The sequence below is a fragment of the Mugil cephalus genome, chromosome 13 (genome assembly GCF_022458985.1).
Source record: "Mugil cephalus isolate CIBA_MC_2020 chromosome 13, CIBA_Mcephalus_1.1, whole genome shotgun sequence".
Taxonomy (NCBI): domain Eukaryota; kingdom Metazoa; phylum Chordata; class Actinopteri; order Mugiliformes; family Mugilidae; genus Mugil; species Mugil cephalus.
Genome location: NC_061782.1, coordinates 19911563 through 19933255, shown reverse-complemented (window position 1 = coordinate 19933255; position 21693 = coordinate 19911563). Strand labels below are relative to the sequence as shown.

Genomic DNA, 21693 nt, shown 5'->3' with positions numbered 1-21693 from the left:
CAAAAAACATGTCTGCGCCCTTCAGCGTGTGGATATAGGAGCTAACTTTTTATAACAAGCGTTAACAGCGGGATAGTAGACAGTATTTGAACATTTTTTTTGCCTAAATCCTGTTTAGTTTTAGCCACGTAGATATGTGCTATAATATGAAATCAAATACCCGTGAATTTTGAGTTTGTCATTTGATTTCTAGATCACATTAGCTCGATGGAAACACATAGTGTTGTATTTACCTTTTTAAAAAAAGGTTGTACTTATGTTTTGTAGGTTGATGGTACGACTTAGTTGCACAAACCCAAGGCTTTTAAATTCCTTGTTTCCTTCCGCGGTTATACTGTTACGGTTATATTGTGGGAGGTTACAAGGTGGAGCTTTCATAAAATCGGAAATTTAAACAGAGTAATCGACTTCTTATTGTATCATATAAACGCCGAATTCGATAATGTCATCATTGCTTACAGTCAATATTATAATATAGCTATTGTAGGTTATTTCTCTTTATTTAAAAATGATAATATGTCAAATCATGTAGTGTTTGAACGAAATTTGTTCCGAACGTTCCTTCAGGACTAGAGAGTTGGATGTATCAAAGCCAAGTCACACTGAAATAATTTTTTTTTTTTTACACTTCTGCATAACCAAATCTGAAATGGCTTACAGAAGATTACCAAATCTTCTTCCAAAAGGAAAGCAGTATGTCTTTAATCTGTGGTTACCCCGTTTTGAAAAACCACAACACATCATCAGCCGAATGGTTAGTTTTCAAAGACATGCCAGTAATTGCTTTGGCAGAACCACAAGAACTCTTCACACCAGTTCACCTTTGATGGAGAAGCTGCTGTCGGTGGAGGAACTTTTTGCGAGGAGGTCTCTACAGGAGCACCTGAAGAAGTTGGAAATAGAGTACGGTGAATGTTTACAAGCAGTCAGCGGCAGCGTGACAGAGGTGCAGTGCAGTGAAAACGAACTCAGAGCCAAGAGGATCAAAGTGTCAAGGCTGGCTCCCCTGGTCCAGAGCATCCGAGAGCTGGACACTAAACAAAAAGAGATGTCAGAGACCAAGATGCTCCTGAAAGGTGAGACAAGTAATAGTTTTAATGGAAAGGTTGTGGTAATTTTTCTGTCAGTAATTTGTGTCATATTGTATGTATTTGTTTTCCTTTGATGAAGATGAGGACCCAGCCCTGCGAGAACTCGCGGAGCTGGAGACAGAAGACTGTTTGCAAGACATTCAAGACCTCAGACAAAAGGTAAAACTGATTAAAAACTGTGCCGTTTTTGTTGCGGTTGTTGTTGCACTGACTTAACTTCAAATCTGTCTGATTTTCTAACTTGTCATATTATCATGCTGAACCAACCAGATCCTTGACCTGTTGATCCCTGACGAGGAGGCTGATCTGAGTGACCTCGTCCTGGAGGTCACAGCTGGTGTCGGTGGTCAGGAGGCCATGCTGTTCACTGCAGAGGTCTGGAAGTACTTACCTGTTGTACATTAGTTATTAAATAAATTATTTCTTAATAAGGTAGACACAGACAGAGTTGTGACCTATGAAAATTTGGGCTTATATATTTTCGACTGACTTACCTGCTGCTTTACCTCCTCCTCCCCTCTGAAGGTGTTTAACATGTACCAGGGCTTTGCTCAGCATCAAGGCTGGTCCTTCGACATCCTGGAACACATGACTAGTGATATAGGTCAGTAGAAGCACACAGCCTGATTAAATTAGTTCAACCTACGTTTAAGTATTTAACCACACGTTTCAGTTTTCATCATAGTCGATGGTAGAATGATTTGTATTTTAAAACGCTGACAATTTCAAACTGCCATTTAAGACAATACTGTTTGCAAATTGGTTTACAGTAAGTATTTATTATGGTAGATTACATCGGTGTGACTCTGTTTATTCTGTTTATTCTTTTTTTTAAATCTCTGGCAGAAATATAGTAAATGGTTTATGAGGTTGTGCTTGTGCTAGTGTATTAGAAGGAGTGATGAGTGATATATTTTCTTCTAGTGATTGGAATACATGGGGTGAGAGAAAGATTTATGGAGCTTGATGAAAATTGTTATGCTGCTTAATTTTTTAACCTTTCTGCCAATACTGCAGTGACTGACTACATACACAAGAGGGAGCCTTTTGTTTTTTCTTAAGGCCTCAAAACTACCAGAAGCCAGAGGAAGGATTCCTAGTTTTCATTTTTTGTCTAAAAATATTTTTAAGAACAAATGTATATTAAAAGAATGAAGCACATTGACTATAGTCATATAAAAGACATTTTTATACATCATACATTTTTTTTTTTTTTTTTACTTCAATTCCAGTTTTCATCGACATAGTGTTGACATTGAGACTGAAACTGACTCTGTATTTGCCTTTTTACGTCAGCAAACTGACCTCTCATTTCTCTGCATCGATTTTCAGTGGAAGTGAATAGACTGTATTATACCTGTATTCTCACCTATTACCAGGTGGACTACGCCATGCCTCTGCCAGTATCAGCGGCCCTCAGAGCTACAAGAGGATGAAGTTTGAGGCTGGAGTTCATCGGGTTCAGAGGGTTCCCAAGACTGAAAAGCAGGGCCGCATGCACACCAGCACCATGACTGTGGCTGTTCTTCCGCAACCCACTGAGGTACAACTGCACAACATGCACGGGGCAGCATAAAAGCAACCCCCATACTTATCTCTGTTGTGGTTTCAGTTCCCCACAAGAATTATTGCAAATCAAGTAGAAAAACTTAGAGAGCACTTATTATTGTCATTTACTTTGGCTTGAAGTATTTAACAATAATTAAGTAGGTTTGTTCACAAGTTACTGACAGTTTGTTTGTTCTTGTCAGATCTCTTTCACAATAAACTCGAAGGACCTGAGGATCGACACAATGAGAGCTAGTGGAGCTGGAGGTCAACACGTCAACACCACTGACAGTGCAGTCAGAATTGTCCATCTTCCAACAGGTAAAAATTGGAACAACACATGCATTTTTTATAATCCTTGGAAATAGATAGAAGAAGTTTGTCATATATACATAAACCTACCAGACTGGATGAGAAGCCAGGTTTGTACTGAAGTTATGACTTGATGTCACTTTATTTAGCTCATTTTACACAAAACAACAAGTATCTAAGTGTTGTTTCTATTAAGAGTGGTAATGAAACGAGTGAATGGGAGGCCCTTTAAAAAGTTGTTGTTTGTTTGTGTGTGTGGGTCAGGCTTGGTTGCAGAGTGCCAGCAGGAGCGATCCCAGCTGAAGAATAAGGAGAAAGCCATGAAGGCCCTGAGAGCAAAACTGTACGCCATGAAGCTGGAGGAGGAAACCAGCAAACGCTTCAACCAGAGGAAAATACAGGTGGGACACAGACATGTGTATTTACAAAAATATCTGTAATGCAGGATGTTGTTAGTTGCCTTTAAAACTTTATAAAAAACTCCACACATTTTAATGTTCGTGTAATTTTCTTCAATAAAAAGAGGTGGACAGAATAAACAAAAGGAAAGAGAAGCAAAATAAATGTAAAATAAATTAAAAACCAAGAGCCTCCTTTTCTAATGCAGATTGGCACCAGAGGCAGATCGGAGAAGATACGCACCTACAACTTCGCTCAGGATCGCATAACAGACCACCGGATCGGCATGACGTTGCACGACGTTAAGGGCTTCCTGCTGGGAGAGGATCTGCTGGAGGAGATGAACTCCTCACTGCACGAGTTCTCCAACCAAGAGGCGCTCATAGAACTGCTAGAAGAAAGCAGCCAGGAACGCTGACGAGTTCGACCCTGATGAGAGAGGAGGCTTCTTGCTGCATGTTTTAGCAAAGCACTGTGGAATATTTGTCATTCCTTCTCCAATTTAAACTCTGCTGGGAAAACGAAGAGGAAAAAGACCACAATGGGGCGTAATTCTTAAACATATTTAATATATATGTGGTAAAATAAAGTGACTGTATAAGTTCTGCGATTATTGAGTCGTATTCTTTAATGACTCTTTGGTTAAGAGCTTCTGACCACGTTTATTCAACAGCAGTGCCTCTCATATGCTAGGGTTAGTACATATACATAGGCATTGATGGTTGCTGTCTGGTGTCTGTTGAAATATAGCTCAATTATTGCATTCTGGGCAGGAAAACCTCACAGAGTGCCTGGGATGAGTTATTAAAAGGGATAGGTAATTATTATAGTAACAGTACAGCTAAACTGGTCCAATTAAAGACTGTAAACTATGTTTTCTTACCATCAGGCATACATTTTTTAAGGAGATGTTTTGGTACCTGCTAGACAGTTTCGACTCCAGCAGGTAACATCTTAGAAATTTTGTTTTAGGTGATAAACTACAGTACCCATAATGCCGTGTAAGGCTGATTAATCGAGTGCTGACTCGTCGCCCCGCTACACTCGCCCACCCTTAACGTCCAATTTTCTCCCAGCAGCCGCATCCTGTCTACCGTTAGCTAGCTCTTAAGAGCCTAGCGAGTCATTTTTCTTCAGGGGAAATGATATGTTTACATCTCAATATTGTGTAATTTTACTGAGTATTTCGTTTGGAGAAAATGAATATTAGCTTTTTCCGTGTCAACACGCCTCCTTGAAGACACATTTTCCCACTCAAAGTGAGCTTTTTCACTTCGACCTCGGTAGCCGAACGGGTTCAGCGAGTCGGTTCGTTTTGACAAGTGAGAGGCTCTCATCTGTCCGCCGCCGCTGCTCTCTTCAGACGGGAGGGGGCTTGGACAAAGCCAGTCAGATGTTGGACGGTAAAAATATCCCGACGTTTTTTACAACGGGCCGCGAAATTGAATTATCCAGCTGATCGTCTGTCGTGAAAAGTGCCAGCATTAAGGAAAAGAGGGAGGTCTATTTTGGGAGGGCGAGAGTTTGGATCTCGCACCGAAGGAAAGAGGAGGAAAACCCGCAGAGAAGAAGGGACGTAAGGCGGAGAAAATCCTGATGCCAGTGATGGCAAACGAGCCGATCATCCTAAACGTCTATGATATGGTAAGTAGAAAAGGAAATGGAAATAGCGATAGCATTTAATTACCTGTTTTCCGTATTTTATGCAAAAACTAACCGAGGACGGATTTGTCAACAAAGCCAGGATGCAACGCCGAACTCCATTATAAAATTATGCATTTTAAGGCTTCACTGGTTGTCCGCAGAAATACTTACTTGAAAGTAAAATGCTTACCTCTGCTTTCACAGCATTATGAACCACTCTTTAATTCGGCATACATTCACAACACCACACCGTAATCATTTTAATACATTTTCCCCTGGTTTACCTGTTAGCTCTCTTATTTTAAAGCAAAACTTAAAATGGAACACGGCAGCATGAAGGTGACTCAACTGACTCAAAGTTTCATCGACACATAGTGCTGCTACAAAGTGTTTTTTTGCCAAATAAATAGATGTTAAACCCGTAATTATGTTAGTTCTGTACAACCAAGATATACTTGGCTTTCTTACATGGAATTAGTTGAAGCAGAAGTTTCATATGTATATCAGAAGTGGAGTGACATTTGTCTTCAGTGAACTTTTTAAACTGTTGATGCTGAAACAGAATTGTGACAGGACTCTACGCACGACTGCCTGCCAACCTCAAGTGGATGTGAAAGTAGCCTGACAAATGGAGAGGAAATAGAGTGGAAGTGTCTTTGTTACACACAGAAACAGAGGTTGAATTTGAGTCACTATGTTGTCACTGGTCAGGGTGAGTCAGTGAGGAAGGGGCGCTGGAAATGGATCTGTTGATGAATCATTGATTGATATGGATTCCGTGAGGCAGACAGATTACACTTAAAATGGGAGCCGCCTTTTGTTTTTGGGTTAATGTGCATGAACCGTAGGTTCCTTCGCCAGGATTTCATCCCTGCGTCTTGTAAAATCTCAATTCAGATATTATGAAGAATTATTTTTGTTCCTAAAACAACGTGTGGCTCCCTTTAGTCTGGATCGGATTCTTCTCCTTTTGATCCTGCTTTTCTGACGTTCCCTTTGGTCAATACCCAAGAGGCCTGAGGTCGCAAGGTTGTAAATGGATTAACACAAAAGCTATAGTCATTAAACAGACCTATGAAATCTGTGACATACCACTATAATAAGGTAAAGCAGTGTGCATTATTTTATTTATATTTCTTTCTTTTCATCCTTGTCCCATTGATATATTTACCGTCATTCTTCTTTCCTACCTTATGTTCCTCTTTTTGATGTAGCTCTCCTCTTTTCCTTTCTTCCTCTTTTCCCTCCCACCCTCCTCCGCTCTCTCCCATCTCTCCTCCCCCTCTTTCTTCCTCGCTTGGCTTTTCACTTGACTCACCATCCACATTAGTTTCCCTTCTGTAAAGTCTGAAGAGCTTTTATCTCCGTCTCCCTTCCATTCACGTGAACCGCTGCAGGGGCCTCGTCACACTCTTACATGCAAAGGCTTACAGAAGCTGCTCATACACATCAAACGCACACGCTCACATTTTCACCGTGTGTTTGAGGATGTATGATAGATACCGAGGGAGTGTGCACATTTTTCGCGGTGTATTTGTGCAGTGCTATTGTGGGAACTGTTGGTTCATTTGCAGTGTCAAACAGTCCGACTGTAGCTGTGATCAATTCATTCATTCCAGCCCTTTTTAAAGACGTCCTCTCTCTATTCATTAGGCTGTTCAGGCAGTGACTTGCTGTCAAATGCTGTACATGTGTCCGTAAGTATGTTTGTAATACAGTAAATGCACTGTCTGTTAAGACAAGAGTAGCAAAAACATCACTTTCCATCTGCCGTTAACAGAATTCTGGAGAGCCCTCAGGATCAGTCCCAGTGGAGTCGCTCACTGACTAATCAGGTTTTGTGGACGATGAACAGTTTGTAGACTGACTCATTGTTTGCAGGCCAACACACTGATTACTCCTCTCCTTTTGACTGACTGGCATTAAAGAAATACTTTAACATTCTGAGAAATGCCACGCCAAGCCAACTGTCGGCGAGCGCCCGTGGCCCTGGTTTTGCCGGTGCGTCTCCTGTTGCCGGCTTTGCAGCCGATTCCGCTTGTTGCAACAGACCCAAAGATCAGTCGGATTGGTTGCTTAGCTTGAGCAGAGCTGTGCAAGAGAAGAGAAACGGAAGAGATGAAGTTCAAAGGACGCACAGACTCTTCATCTGAACGGTCAAATGAACAACGACATCCTCATCTAGAGTTAGAGTTAGAGCTAGAGTGAGAACACTGTAGCACAAGTGATTACCATGATTCAGGAGAGGACGGCAAAGCGCGATGACTTGCGGCTCTTCCTAGCTCCTTAGCCTCTCCGCTAATAGTAGCTCTTCCCATTTCCCCTTCTGAATTACTGATAAAGACTACGATGGCCCGCTGGAATGAAGAGTTATTTTCTTTTCAAACCAAAACCAGTGCAGAACCAATCAACCTGCACCAGCTGGTTGTTAGTTGTGCCCTTTGTGGTGTGTTGGTGTACAATTTTTGGTTCAGTCACAGGCGACGTGAGGTGATTTCTGTACCTATACTAAGATTTATACGATAAGGTCAGTTCCTTTCACATCGCGCACATTAGTCAGCCACTCGGGTAAATGTCGGCATTGGCTAAATACTTCATGCAACACGTATTGCTTTTGTAATGTGTAAGTGTCGACGCTTGGTTGTACCAGCATGGTGGTTTTATTTGAGTGAACGAGGAGGCCGTGTTTTGTGATGCAACGCTGAACAGAGAGTTGCATATTTTGATGACTGATCATTTTTCTGAGAGGAAGTGAAGAAACTGCAAAGATGAGATAGTGGCAGAAGACAGTGGGCGTTACACCCTCGTGGGATCTCTACCGCTGTGTCACACCGTATATAAGCAGCTAGTGCCAGCGTGGAGGTATTTTGAACAGCATGTAATATAGCCCGCCCCGTTGTGCACCTTTAAGTAAACCTTCTCAAAACGACTGACAAACAGCCCCCTTTCCATCTGTGGATCAATAGTGTCACATGACTTGCAGGAATATATGTGCAGACGTGAGTACACGCGCCCCTCCACCCTTTCTTCCTCCACAATGCCCCGTGTGTGAGGTCCTCGTCGCCGCCCCGCTCCCATCTCGGCTAAGTGGATTTCCTGGCCAGCTCTGAGTGCTTTAGTACACTGCTCTAATGACACAGCATTATCTCCACACCACCTGTCTGCCAGCACTGTGCGCCGCTTCATCTGAGTGTGAGGGAACGTGTTAGGATATTAGGTTTAACAGTGTAATGTTTCTAAATGCTCAGCAGAGCCGGGTACGTTGCTAACATGCGTTGGCTGCAGACTCTGGATGCTGCCCTGAATCAATTAGGGGCAAGCAGAAGTCGTGTTTACAAGGAAACCTGGGCCAGGAACACAAAGGAATACGTTGGAAGTGTTCCTTGGACACCACAGAAACTTTTAATAATGTAGTGTAATGGAGGGGTGGTTGTGCCTCCATTTTTGGAGGCAGAAGGTGGGGGGCCTTTGGGTCCTGTGGGTTGAGGCGAGGGGCCTCTGTGGATCATCCCACAGATACTGGATCAGTTTTGGATCTAGTGAATTTGGAGGCCAGGTCAACACCTTGTACTGTAGTTGTTCCTAAGCCATTTTTTTGTCAGACTGCACCATAGTTGGGACGGCTGCTTCCATCAATGAGTTTCATTGCAGTGGGGTGGGCGGCTCTGGTCTGGTCTAGATGGAATGCCAGGACTAAAAGCTTCCCAGCAGAACACTGCATTGTCACAAGATATATACATCACCTGATCATAATGTTATTCCTGATTGACATTAGAAATATTCGTTGCAATTACTCACTTAGTTTCAAAGGAGAGATGTACATACAAAGAAAAATGACAGCAAATATTTAACTCCAGCTTCTTTTCATTCATCTATCGTTAGGTCTCTCCCTTCCTTCCATTGTCTGCCAATAATTCATTCATAAACACTCAGCTTGTTCTCTGTGCTCTGCAAGGCACAGGTTGTAACGAGCTTTGAAGTAATGAGCTAAGATAAGAGTCTTACTTCACTGCAGAGGGAGGAGGAGGAGGAGGAGGACTAATATACTATCTTTCTGTGTTACTCTTGTAAACTCTTGACAAGGATGCAGTAATTTTACATTTTCTTGCAGATTTGTTTCCTTAAAATATCCCTCCACACATCCCACATAGATGTCTTCACCCACACGGCAGAAGCTGCTTTTGCAATTGCATGTCTGGGCATCAGGATTTAGAGTTCACTGCCAACTGTTAATGTTTCCCTTTGTACAGAGTCAGCTGCAGAGAGGTTTGGGTTATCTGAAAGCTGTGGGTTTCTTTCGGAGCTTAAATGCTGTTGTGGTGTCCTCTGAGTCTTCAGTTTTCAGGACAGGCTCCACATAAAGCTCTCTCTTTGAAGCAGTGGAGAAAAGCTGATCTGGTAGGTTTCTGGAAAGGCTCTTTAAAGCCAGCGGACTGTTGCAGCCAAGGCTGCCAGCTGTTGTAAACGCAGACTGTCGTTAGTCCTGGGCCCAGAGAAATTACTTTCCAGGAGATCAGCTGATATGAGAAATCTCTGTGGTGTAAAAACCCTGCCGGTAGCAATGTCAGAAATCACACTGCCATGTTTTGCTGCATTAATGTTTCGAACTGAATGATGATCCTGATAAATTCAGTGACCAGGAATCTGTCTGTGGTGAGGCACCCAACCTAGGTTTCCATCGAGCTAAACTGGATTATGTAGATTCGTAGATGTGAGTGTGTTTGAAACATCTGAATCTGAAAGGACATTTGTGTCTAAGCATAAAACCACTTGTTGACTCTTGCAGTGGTAGTTTGTGCAACATTTCAACCATATGTAGGTCAGGAAACCGATGTATTCTGCAGTGCGAGAAATCAGGTGGAATCTTTTGCATGAAAACTGTGTGTGTGGTGGGTTTTTACCACATTTATGCATCAATATTGTATAGAAAATAAAGGATACATATTTAGATATGAATTACCCATCATACTGTACAAGCTGTAATTTGTCAAATGGAGTTTCAGAAGAGCTGAAGTCCACATTCGTCATCTTCCTCTCTGTGTAAAGCTCAAAACTCATTCACCGTCTGTGTGTCAGGTTTCTGTAGGAGCAGGAAAGGTGACACTCCTGTCCAGCGTTACTACAACCAATACAGCAACATTAACTTCAGCACCTACAAATTTATTCGTTATATGACGATCAAGAAGGAGTCAAGAGAGTACAGTGGCCCGAACAGTAAAACGGGACAATTCAAGAACCTTCTGAACTGTAATGCAAATAGACAGAGACGGTATTGTCTGCGTCTCCTTTTTGGCAGTTTGTGTAGAGGGAATCATTTGCAATGCAGATGTGACAGAGGTCACTAGATCTGCCACCTCTGATTTGTGCAGCTGCATAAGACGTATTTGCATAGCTATAGACAGGAAGTCTGAGAATAGTTCTGAAGTAGCGTGCTGTGGTTTTCAGCCTGATGAATACGTTTTGCACTATATCGAAATTTCCTGAGCTTCAAGGAGGAAAACCTGCCTGTGTGAAGTGTATAATGTCCATGAGATATATTCAGCTGATTGGTGATAATTGTGTTATTGTTGAATTCCAGGATCTCTGCTGTGTAATGGTGGAGAAGGAACATGTAAACGTGATCAACCTCTTAGTGTCAGTGTCCCCACTCGGAAAAAAAAATGACAACAATTTGGATAATCACTTAATTGTCAAGTAATTTGGACAGCCCATTAAGAAACTTTTACAGGAAGTGCTCCAACTGAAAGCAAAAAAAAATTAAGAAATTAAGTCTTTAATCGGAGTCAGAAACGCTGCATGTTACGAAGTTACTTAAAAATTGCTCTTCAGTCATATCTTGTCATAACTTCACATACTTATGTTTTATTTCAATTTTCTATTTCCAAACTTCCACTCCACTTCCATTTGGAGTCTGGGAAAAAGTTCACAAATACACTTATCTTCAAATAGCAGTTTCCAGCAAGGAGCAGTTGGACCTGTCTTGCACCAAAATGGATCATCTGCAATATCTTCATGTCATGTTACTGTTAGTTTTGGATAAACATTTGACAAGGTGTTGGCACATGCGTTTGCCTGCAGCTTGTATGAGAGTGCACACTGGAACATCATACAGTGCAATATTATTTGCATAACATCATTTTAACTATATGCCAACAAATGCAGTAGTCTCTACATGTGTAATGACTTATTATTCATCACCCTGGGATGTTGCATCAGGTCCCCAACACATTCTCCTGCTCCGCCCTCTCAGATATTTTTCACACTGATGAACTCCGCCTAGCAACAGCCTGCCCAATAACCTTGTAGCCACAGGATGTAAGTCAGATACTATAAGACAGATGGATAGTAATGTCAGAGATCAGTGGTGCTGCAGTTATTGATTTTGTGTGTTGATATTTCTGAGTGTACACGCTTGTTTCTTTTTATTGCCCGCATGAGAAAGATCTTGTGTAAACACACAGTTCAGTGAATATATTTATCTGCGTTTTACGTCACTCTTCTGATACGATATGCAAGTGTCCTCTTACTAATACCAATAATATCCCAGTCAGGATAATTATTTATTATGTAACTATCACATCAAGACAGTCTGTTGTAATTGGGACAGAGAGGAATTTTCTATCCTGGTGTAAACCTTCGATAATCCGTTCAATTAGAAAATATTATAAAATGTTAGTGCCTAATACCCACAATAAAAGCTTGAACCTGTCACTGAGCTAAATCCAAATCTCATCTCCAAATTAGTACCGAGTGTGGAAAGTGTTCATGTGGGTGGTCAGAGACACTCTGTATGTGTTTTAAAATGTACGTCATGTTAAAACATCTGTACTAAATGACTATTCCTCATTTAGTGTCTGTCTCTTTCTGTTTTCAGTACTGGATCAATGAGTTCACCAGCTCTCTGGGCATCGGAGTCTTTCACTCAGGGATTGAGATCTATGGAAGAGGTGAGGTTACGCCACCTCGATCATCTGATCGCCCATGTTGCCTTTCAGAAAACAGAGAATCACATGTATATCACTGCAGTTTCTTCCAAGCATGTCTGCCTAATACTTTATTATTTATCAAAGAGACTTTGTTTTAAATGAATTAACACTTTTTGTCCTTGTTGTGTGTGTGTTTAGAGTTTGCCTATGGCGGACACCCGTACCCATTCTCAGGGATTTTTGAGATTACACCAGGTGATGCAACTGAGCTCGGAGAGACCTTTAAGTTCAAGTAAGTGCGGAAAGTTCCGAATGAGACACGCAAGCACAGGTATGTCTGTGTCCTGAATGTCGGTCTGTCACACATGTCGGCAACTGCCCAGACAGCTCACAACAAGCCACTCAGTCTGTGTGTGTGTGTTGCTGTCGGGGAGTTAGGTGGAGGTTTTGAACGTCATATAACCATCATCCAAGCAGGCAATAAGCCAACCAGTCATTTCACCTGTGAGTCACTCACACTGTCAGTAAGTCAGTCAGGTCGCAACTCCCAAGTCTGTCAGTGTTATCAGCCAGTTGGCTCAGCAGTCAGTGATTCAGTAAGAGAATCAGTCATTCTGTTTGAGAAGCTGGATCATAAATTATGTGCACAATGGTACCACCAGGCTGTAGCGGGAGAATTATGTATAGTACGCGATTAGGAAAACAAGTACACTACAAACCAACGTGTGATCTCAACCTGCTTGAAATAGCATTAGGGGCCGAGCTGCAGACAAGTTAAGTGTGTTTCTGGTCCCATTAACGTGATTAAATGTAAAGTCTCAGAACTACAGACATTGAGAAATGGTCAGTATCACAGTCTACCTCATCCACATCCATCAGTGCCTTAAGATTCATTCAAGGAACTGTGTTGCCATTGATTTTCTTACAACCACTTAAACAATCATTGAATCACTGAATGGTCACTGTTGCGTTCAATAATTATTTATTTGTTTACTATGCCGGCCTATGGGTTCTTCTGTAATGACTAGTCACTGCTTTTTGAAAAAAGTGGAATTTCTCTTCACTCTACGTGTGATACTGCATGTTGTGATTTTGAGGGAGAATCTGCTGCACATAACCATACATTTGTAAAAGTTGTGACACAGTCAGCAGTCAGGCCGGAGCCGGGCTGTCGATAAACTTAAGTGCTGTAACCTAAGTTTTTGCAACGTTGAATCGAGGATGAAACAAGTCAGCCAGAAATTTGACTGATTAGCTGCAGAGAAGAAATTAATGTGGTAAAAATGATTATAATTATTAAAATTATTAAAAACAAAACTGAGAAAGCCAAAAGGGTACACAGAAGCTTTACTTATAGACTACTGACACTACTGACCGGTGGAGTCCTGTGAAGTGGTGTGGTGTATTTTTGGTTGTTTATGGTTTAAAAACATCTGAGGTTTTGATCTGAATATAAATACATTTACCTGTAATTGTGATTCATTTCTTTCACAGAAGAGTAGCACTTCACCATTTTAGCTCATGTTTACTACAGATGAAGTGGAGTCAGAGAAACAGTAGAGTACCCTCTCAGTTCAATACGTTTGGTGCGTGTCTGTCTGCCCAGAGCTACTGGGCTTCTGTGCATTACTTCTGCTCTAGTTGATCTGCCCTGTGGCTTTAGATGGGCTCTGCCTGTGAGACGCACGCACACACACGCACACACACACACACACACACACACACACACTGTCTCCATGCAGGCCACAAGACCATAAGTGTGGATCATATGGGACAAAAGCCTCCATTTCATCCACAGTGATTAACCAAGTGAATCAAACACTGTCTCAGACGGAAATCATCAAATGTCATTTTCACTTCATTATATGCTATAAAACTGTAAAGTAATGCAGGAAGTGAGCAAATTCATGTTGATCATCGGTCAGAGACACAGAGGGAAGCGCTGTGAAATGTGGCTTTAGCCCTTCTGCCATGTCATGAAGGGAAATGAACCAGTGCACAAACAAAAATGCCCAAACATGTTATAAATTTCAGAGAAAATCAGTGGACTGATATACATTTCAGCATTGTTTGCAAGCTCTGGATTTTTTTTTTTTTTAAAAAGGCAGGCTCTTCGTATATGTCTTGTACCACAAATTTTGTAAAACGTGAAAAATCAACCGGTAAATGCCACAGAGTCTCTGAAATCATGCGCCACTTAAGACAGGATTTGTTTGCATGAGCCCTTTTTGCATGATTACAAACCCATTGAAATCCGTGAGTAACGGCATTGTTTTCTCCACTCGTCTCTGTAGAGAAGCCATAGTCCTGGGCAGCACAGACTTTACAGAGGAGGATGTGGAGCGAATCGTGGAGGAGATGGGGAAGGAGTACAAAGGCAACGCCTACCACCTCATGCACAAGAACTGCAACCACTTCTCCTCAGCACTGTCAGAGGTACGTATTGAATTTCAGAGGACGTTACACAGACTGACATTTAGCTTCCTTAATGCTTACTTCAATCTTTTGGCCATGACACACGAAGCCGGCGGTGGGCCGTTTGTCGGTGTCGGGTTGTCCGTGAGCATCTGTGGCACCAGTCACACCAGTGGCACCAGTAACAGCCCTGCTGCCGGCTTCTCAGCAAATTCAATAAAACAATAAAGTTTCAAAGATACTTGGAAGGCTTCACTTCTTTCAACTGTGAAATGGTTTGGATCTCTCCCTAGCATCTTAGCCTCCCAGCTAACAGTAGCTCTCATCTTGATTTTGTCTTTCCAGTTCTGAGTGCTTGAACCGCCTGCGCGTGGGTGTGTGTGTTTGTAGTTGTGTGTGTGTGTGGGGGGTTTCAATCGGCTTATCCTGGTGTGACTAATGAGCAGCGAGTCCTACACTAGCATCTAGCGCTGAGATGGGGATTAGGACACTGATACAAGCCCAGACACGCAGAGCCAGCTGGCAAACACACACACACGCACACACAAATATGATAAAACACATATTGTATGTACATACCACATGTGAAGATGCTCCCAAAGAGAAATATCCAATTTATAAAGCATACATCAACACATATGGACACAAAATGGTGTCACATACACTAATACCAACCCATACGGGAATATAGTAAAACACACACACACACAGAGTTACCGTTGGGAGTTCGTCTTACCCTCAGGATTCAATGCTCATGTTTACTGTAACCTCATTAAACGCGAGGTTGACTTGAAGTGATAGCGAGGAGAAAATGGTTGGACACGTTGATGGATGTTGTAGCTTTAAAAGACCAAGCGTAACAAATTGATTATCAAGACAGAGCGTTTGATGTCAGCCTTCTTTTTGAAAAGCAAATCAACACCCTGTTAGCGCTCTGGTTCGCCCTTATTATGCCAGTCCATTATCTCCACACATCTGTGCACCGTTATTCATGTGGGAAGGTGACAGGAAAGCACAAAACCAGTTGAACGCAGGACTTTTCAACTGAAAATTACCCCTGCTGCCATAGATTCTCTTTGATATGTGTATGTGCACATATTGAAGATACATTGGACATACTGCGCCTCGGAAAGTAATCTCAGGTAGATGGAATCAGAGTGGTGGTAAAGAACTGAGCTATTGAATTCGGTAAAGCCAGTGAGGCAACTGGTTTTCAAAAACAAATGACTCGTGTGTCATTACAGCTCTGTGCAACAGTTTGTAGCTCCTCCTAGCTTCCTAGCTTCCCAGCTAATAGCTCCTGTTTCACGTTTCAGACAAGGAACATGGAATACTGCCACCCGTTGGTATGAAGAGTCATTTCCTTTCCTGTGTCTGTAGAGCCGACTGGCTGCTGTCAATATGTGACGTCACGGTCAGACTTCATTGATGGTGGTTCTTTAAGATCGTTGCCTGTTATCTGCTTGGCGCCAAACTGCAAAAGCACAGTGTTAGCAACCTCTTGGTGACAAGAGTCGTACATTTAGGGTCATTGCCAAGAGACGCATTTCTCCTGGGAGTTGGTAGAGGCCAAAAACTGAACAGAAAGGATTGAATATTTGACAAGGAGAGCTATGGAGTAAATGTTGCTCTGTATCTGCTGGATGTATTAACACGTTCACTGTATCTTAATAAGCAAGACACATTGATTTGTGTACCACGTTATAAAACAAACTAAATAGGACAATAACTGCTTGTTGTCTGTAAATTCAGTGTTGAGGAGGACTGCAGGGTTTGAAAAAAAGTATTTTTATGTTTCCCTTCCTCTCACTGTCCGCTGCCTCCAGTTATTGTTGTCAGGAAGTGAATGCTCGCCATCAAAGGCCAGTTTATCTCCCACAAACGACACTTGTTAGCGATCTAACAGCTTTAGGGGCTTTTCTGAAAGCGCATGACTGCAGTGTCAGAACCTCTCTGAAGAAGTGGACGAATTGTTGCTGCAGCGCCGCAGACAAACTGTAATCTTGTACCATCTGCTCATCTGCTGGGTGCCTGTGTTTTGTTCGACGCATTGAACCAGCTGCTCTGCGAGACTTTTCGCGGTTCCAGGAAAACTCCACCGTCCCCATTTCATCCCCGTGCATCTTAAAAAGCAGCGCATCAGCAGATTCAGTAAATGCTCTGATAAAAGCACAATTGGACCATTCGACTGGAAAAAACGAGTTGAATTTCTTGGAAGCCTGTAATGCCGCAATAGTGATGACGGAGCTGAAAGATGATGAGTAGCCCTCAGACAGACTGTGTTGCTCCCTGTGCCGGTGAGGTGGGAATCCATCGTTGAAAAGTCAGGAAATCTAATCTAGTTTGCCCTGAGGTCTGCATTGTTTCAGATTCATTTCTTCCACAACAAGCTCAGGTGTACTTAGATATTTTCCGTCTCAGAAGGAAGGAACACTCGTAGGTTGTGAAGGTATTTTGGTCCACATAGTAAATAAAATCAAGATTTATTATATTGAATTCATAAGATGGAGCTCGATTTTAACATTCATGAGTAAGACTTAGACTCCTGCAATGGACCTACACAAGTGACCGACATCTTTGTAAAAAAATGTTTGTAAACTTAGACACCATCACAGTAGATGGTGTCTAAGGGCCAGAAGGAAGGAGAATTTTCTGAGCCACCGTGGACTTGACAAAAACTCAATAAAAAAAGAGCAAATACACTGAATATGTGTCCAAAACACCCAAATACATGAAATATAATAAGAAACAGCATCAAGCTCAAATGTCTTCTTACTCTGAAGTAAAAATCATACTCATCAGCCTTGGTTAGTGAGTCAAATGCAGCTGTTTCATTAGAATTCATCCTCACCAGAGGAAAGTCATTTCAGAAATTAAGACCAATAACAAATCTCTGTTTATGTCTTTAGCTCTAACAGCATTTTCCCTGTCTCCTCAGATCCTGTGTGGCAGGGAGATTCCTCGCTGGGTGAACCGCCTGGCCTACTTCAGCTCCTGCGTGCCATTCCTCCAGAGCTGCCTGCCCAAAGAGTGGCTGACCCCCGCTGCCTTACAGTCGAGCGTGAGCCAGGAGCTCCACGGAGGAGGAGGAGGAGGAGGAGGAGAGCTGGAGGAAGCGGAGGACGCCGCGGCCACAGCCTCCCTGGCCTCCATGTCGCCCTGCTCGCCCTCGTCCTCCTCCAGCCCCTCGTCGTCTTTGCCCCGCCACTCTCGCCACCAGCCCCGCCGGTAGACGCTGCAAGGTCCGCTCGAGGAAAACTTGAGGCCGGACTTGCGGTTACAGACACAGTCAGGTAACGGGACACCTGCAGCAGCTGATGGGTGCGGCCTAACGTCCTGTCAGACTGTCCTCAAGAAAGAGCCTCGACCGCTGCCTGCTGTGGGTACAAACGTCAGCCAAATCTCTACCACGATGCAGAGCAATGGAACACTTTTACCTTGAGGAGGGAAGGAACTCTTGCTGCTGACTAAGGCGGGAATCTTACTTACATTTCTCCCATTCACAATCCAAACTATTCCCTTTGATTATTTTACCTGCCAAATTGCTGTTTGCGCTTCAGATTTTACCAGTGCTCAGTAACTGACTGGTGCTGATCCTCACCTTGTTCCAGTGAAAACCAAATTCTGCAGAAATCAGGGTTTGTTTTTGACGACCGACCATTTGACAGGTTCGATGTCACTCGTTTCCCTGTGGCCTGGAGGCAAGTAATATAACTTTAAAGGGTCAGAATGAGATGGTTTAAAGTGAACAAGAATCTTGAGATCCTAAGTGCTTGTGACATCTGCTGTATTTACTGTGTTTTTAGACGTTTTTTTGTGTTAGACTTAAATGCAAGAAAGCGAAGTGTTATTCACCCGAAAAGGGGCAGATATGAAACAGATATGTGAAGAATAAATCAAGACGGCTAAAGATGGAGACATTCAGTTACTGGTTTCACCTTCTCCTTAGTGAAACTGGCCAATCGCTGTGAGGCGTCGGTGTAAGCGATGGAGAGTCAGGTCTTGAAAGTTAGTCAGAAATTGTCGGTTGGGAAAGTGCAGTGCGAGCAGATATCTGGCGCTGTTGAGCCACTTGATCTTAATCACACAAGATTACCACAGGATCATTACTAGTATATTTTTATGTTTTATATTTATATTATTACGTTATATCTTTACCTCTTCAGACCTTTGAAATGTGTTAAAACCAAATACATGGAAAGGACTGACATGATTTAACCCAAGTAGACAATACTTCCTACTGTACAGGGTCTCTTCGTGTTGTACATTTATATAATCTGAGTGTTTGAAGCAGAATTGAATGTTAAAGCAATTTCCGGCTCTCCTGGTCGACACAGTGGACCTGGCTGAAACGTTTGATTGTTGTGATTTCAAATGTCCACAAGCTGAGCGCTGGTAGAATTTGAGCTGCAGCTGTTAAATGTTTCCTCTGAACGGTTGGCTGGTAATTTTGGACTCTTTGCCTCAAGGTGCTGTGCGTGCACCGTGACCTCTGCCTTTTTATTTTTCTACCACAACAGGCTGGAGGTCTGAAATCATCTTAAACTAGGAACTACAATCAGCCTCACAGACACAATGAACTGACCCGGAGCCAGTGTCGGACCCTAGGACGCCTCGGACAGGTTCAGTTGTCGGCAGTCTTTGCTTTCCAGCTTGCTCTCTTTGATCCGTCAAGTCTGTAGAAGCTGTTCAGGTTCAGGTTCAGGTTCAGGTTCAGGTCCTCTCCAGTGTCGTCATCTTCTTATCATAACCACACATATGTGATTAATTAGGCTAATAATTTCTTCCCCTTTTTTGACAACATTTCCACATAATTCGAGAGTAAGGTTGTAGTGCAAGCACCGAGTTAGTGTCATGGTACACTAACCTGAAAGGCCGTTTTCCTTTGTCGGGCTGCTTTGTACCAGACAGCTCACGGTTTGTAGGTTTAAGCAAATATTTAGTTCTCTTCCAAGTGATTCATACGTGATGTCAGCTCATAATCCACAAATATTTGGCTGACGACGAAGCAAAGGAAGGCAAACTCTTCCCCAACTGACCTGCCGTCACTCCGCACAGTCCTTTTCCTCACATGGGTGTCTAGTTAGGGATGACGCACATCGGTGCTAATTTGAAGCATCTGAAACACATTTTTAAGTTTAAAATCTGTCATTTTTTTACACGAGGAAAGCTCATTCAATCATTTACTCAGACAAGATTGGAAAGTGCTGTTTTTTTTTTCTACATGATGAGCACCTCCTCTGAATCTATGTATGCTGTTAACAACCACACATAATGCTGCAGAATGTGTACACTGTCCCAAATGAGAGCCATCGACATGTGGAAAACATGATGGAAGTCTGAGGACAGTTGAACCTGGAGATTTGTTTTTTAAAATTCCTTATCGTTTTAATATAAAGACTCTGGCCTTTGTGTCTGTTTTGTTTATGTTTGATAAACTCAGGACTCTAAAAGGCTTTGTAATATAATCCTTTAAACTTTTTTATCCCACGTTATGTTTGCCTCGTTGTTATTTCTAATGCAGTAGTCACTCCATAAAGCTTTTCAACAGCACACGGTGGCAGTGCACTTTTATACTCTTTGATAAAAAAAGAGCTTTTGTTTACAACCTGTATGTTTGTTGTTTATGAGGCCTGTGCTGATTTTTTTTTTTTTTTTTTTTTGGCCGTGTGTGTGTGTACATGTGTGTGTGCACTTGTATACCTCTCAGCCATAACATTATGACCACCTTCCTAACGTTACGTAGGTCCCTCTTTTGTTGCCAAAACAGGCCTGACCTGTAGATTCATGGACTCCACGAGATCCAAGTTCTGGAAATAAATTGCGAGGTGGAATCTGTATGGATCAGACTTGTTTGTCCAACACATCCCATCGATGCTTGCTCACGTGTGTCCATGACTTTGTCTCAGGTTCACCTCTTTTTCTTTCTTGGATACTGAATATATACATAGATACTGACCTCTGCAGACCAGGTAACACTCCACAAGATCTTCAGTTTTGGAGATGAAATTCAAATTCTTCCACTTGTTAACTTTTCCTGCTTCTAGCATCAGCTTTGACGATAAAATGTTCACTTGCTGCTTAATGCATCCCACCCATTGATAGGTGCCGTAGCAACGAGTTAACAGTGTTATTTGTGTGGCAGGTGTCAGTGGTCATAATGTAATGGCAGACTGGTAGATTATAAACGCTTTACTATCAACAAACTGCCAACTGGGCCAAATTTCTCACACACGTACAGATATTCTTTTTTTTTTTTTTTTTAAAAAAAAAAAAACATCTTAACAAATGTAGCACTATATTTGCCACATCTGGAAAACTTATTTTGGTTCACAAGCAAATTTTACCATCGTTTATTTTGACACAGTTGCAATTACAGGTAAAAACATTATTTTCTGAAAAGCAGTGTTACAGAAAAAACCATTCTCATAAAACCAGCAAATTTGTCAGATTTAGAGTAAAAGGGTGTAACTGTCTCTTACGTTGTCGTAACTAAACTTTTACTTTAAATGCACAGACACACACACTGGCACTGCTGATGGCAGCGCCTTCTGCTGGCTGTTATTTGTACTGTTAACTGAGGTTTCCTGTAAGCTTCATGTAGCTTCTGGTGGTTTCCTGCTGTTACACAATCATGACTGTACATACACTTCCAACATTAATTATCCACCAGCTAAATTGTTACCTTATATTTCTATAACACTTATGACTGACATCATTTTACTGACCAAAGACTGCTTTTAGATAATGACCCCTATTTATCCCTTCATTCCTTCTTTATTTGACAGTAAATAACCTAAAAGTAAATGATTTTATTTCTTTATTTTTGCACCACTTGTGTTTGCTGTGAATGCAGATCAGGAAACCTCAGTCACTCAAACCCACACAAACTGACTTCAGTGGAGCCGAACACATTTGTACCCTGTTTGAAAGGAATTAAAGAAAATAAACAGTGCCTCCTGTTCTGTACCTGATTTAACAAACAAGTTTCTTATGATTATGGATAATATAAATGACAATAATATAAATGATTAATGAAGCATCCTGTTTCTTGCAGCTTCACAGCCCAATATGTTGGGCTGGAGGCAAACCATTCATTTGTTTATTCATTCATTCATTCATTTATTAGGTTTAACAAAAGGTTCTTCATTTTGGTAAATTAAGGCTTGGCTTGTTTTCATGCTAGCTCAGAATTACAAGATCTTCCCTCTTGTACTATTCTTTTCTGGGAACAAACTTGAGTTTTATGGGCTTCACTGGCTGTGTTTTCCACTCAAACTCCAGGGGAATCTGAGGAAAAGAAACATATGCAAAATCAGAGATGAAAGCAGAGCAGTTTCACAGTCTAGTGCAGAGGA

General features: G+C 42.0%; 3 protein-coding genes across 3 annotated transcripts in view; 2 read left to right on the top strand and 1 right to left on the bottom strand.

The window, feature by feature from the left end:
- mtrf1l (mitochondrial translational release factor 1-like) lies at nt 1–3960 on the top strand. The gene is made up of 8 exons (XM_047603290.1): nt 1–1076; nt 1171–1250; nt 1362–1466; nt 1617–1695; nt 2471–2634; nt 2843–2960; nt 3216–3352; nt 3559–3960. Exons 1-8 carry the CDS (start codon nt 650–652, stop codon nt 3766–3768), a joined length of 1320 nt encoding a protein of 439 aa, XP_047459246.1. The 5' UTR covers nt 1–649; the 3' UTR covers nt 3769–3960.
- Nucleotides 3961–4276: 316 nt separating this feature from the next.
- Nucleotides 4277–21290, top strand: LOC125018448 (deubiquitinase DESI2). Its single transcript, XM_047602351.1, has 5 exons — nt 4277–4994; nt 11869–11941; nt 12119–12212; nt 14215–14356; nt 17274–21290. Exons 1-5 carry the CDS (start codon nt 4947–4949, stop codon nt 17565–17567), a joined length of 651 nt encoding a protein of 216 aa, XP_047458307.1. The 5' UTR covers nt 4277–4946; the 3' UTR covers nt 17568–21290.
- The window catches only part of LOC125018447 (cytochrome P450 3A27-like), a 9762-nt gene continuing 8685 nt past the window's right edge, over nt 20617–21693 (bottom strand). Inside the window, exon 13 of the mRNA XM_047602350.1 lies at nt 20617–21625. Within this exon, the coding sequence (XP_047458306.1) occupies nt 21551–21625 (75 nt within the window). The 3' untranslated portion in view covers nt 20617–21550. The remainder of the gene's footprint in view (nt 21626–21693) is intronic.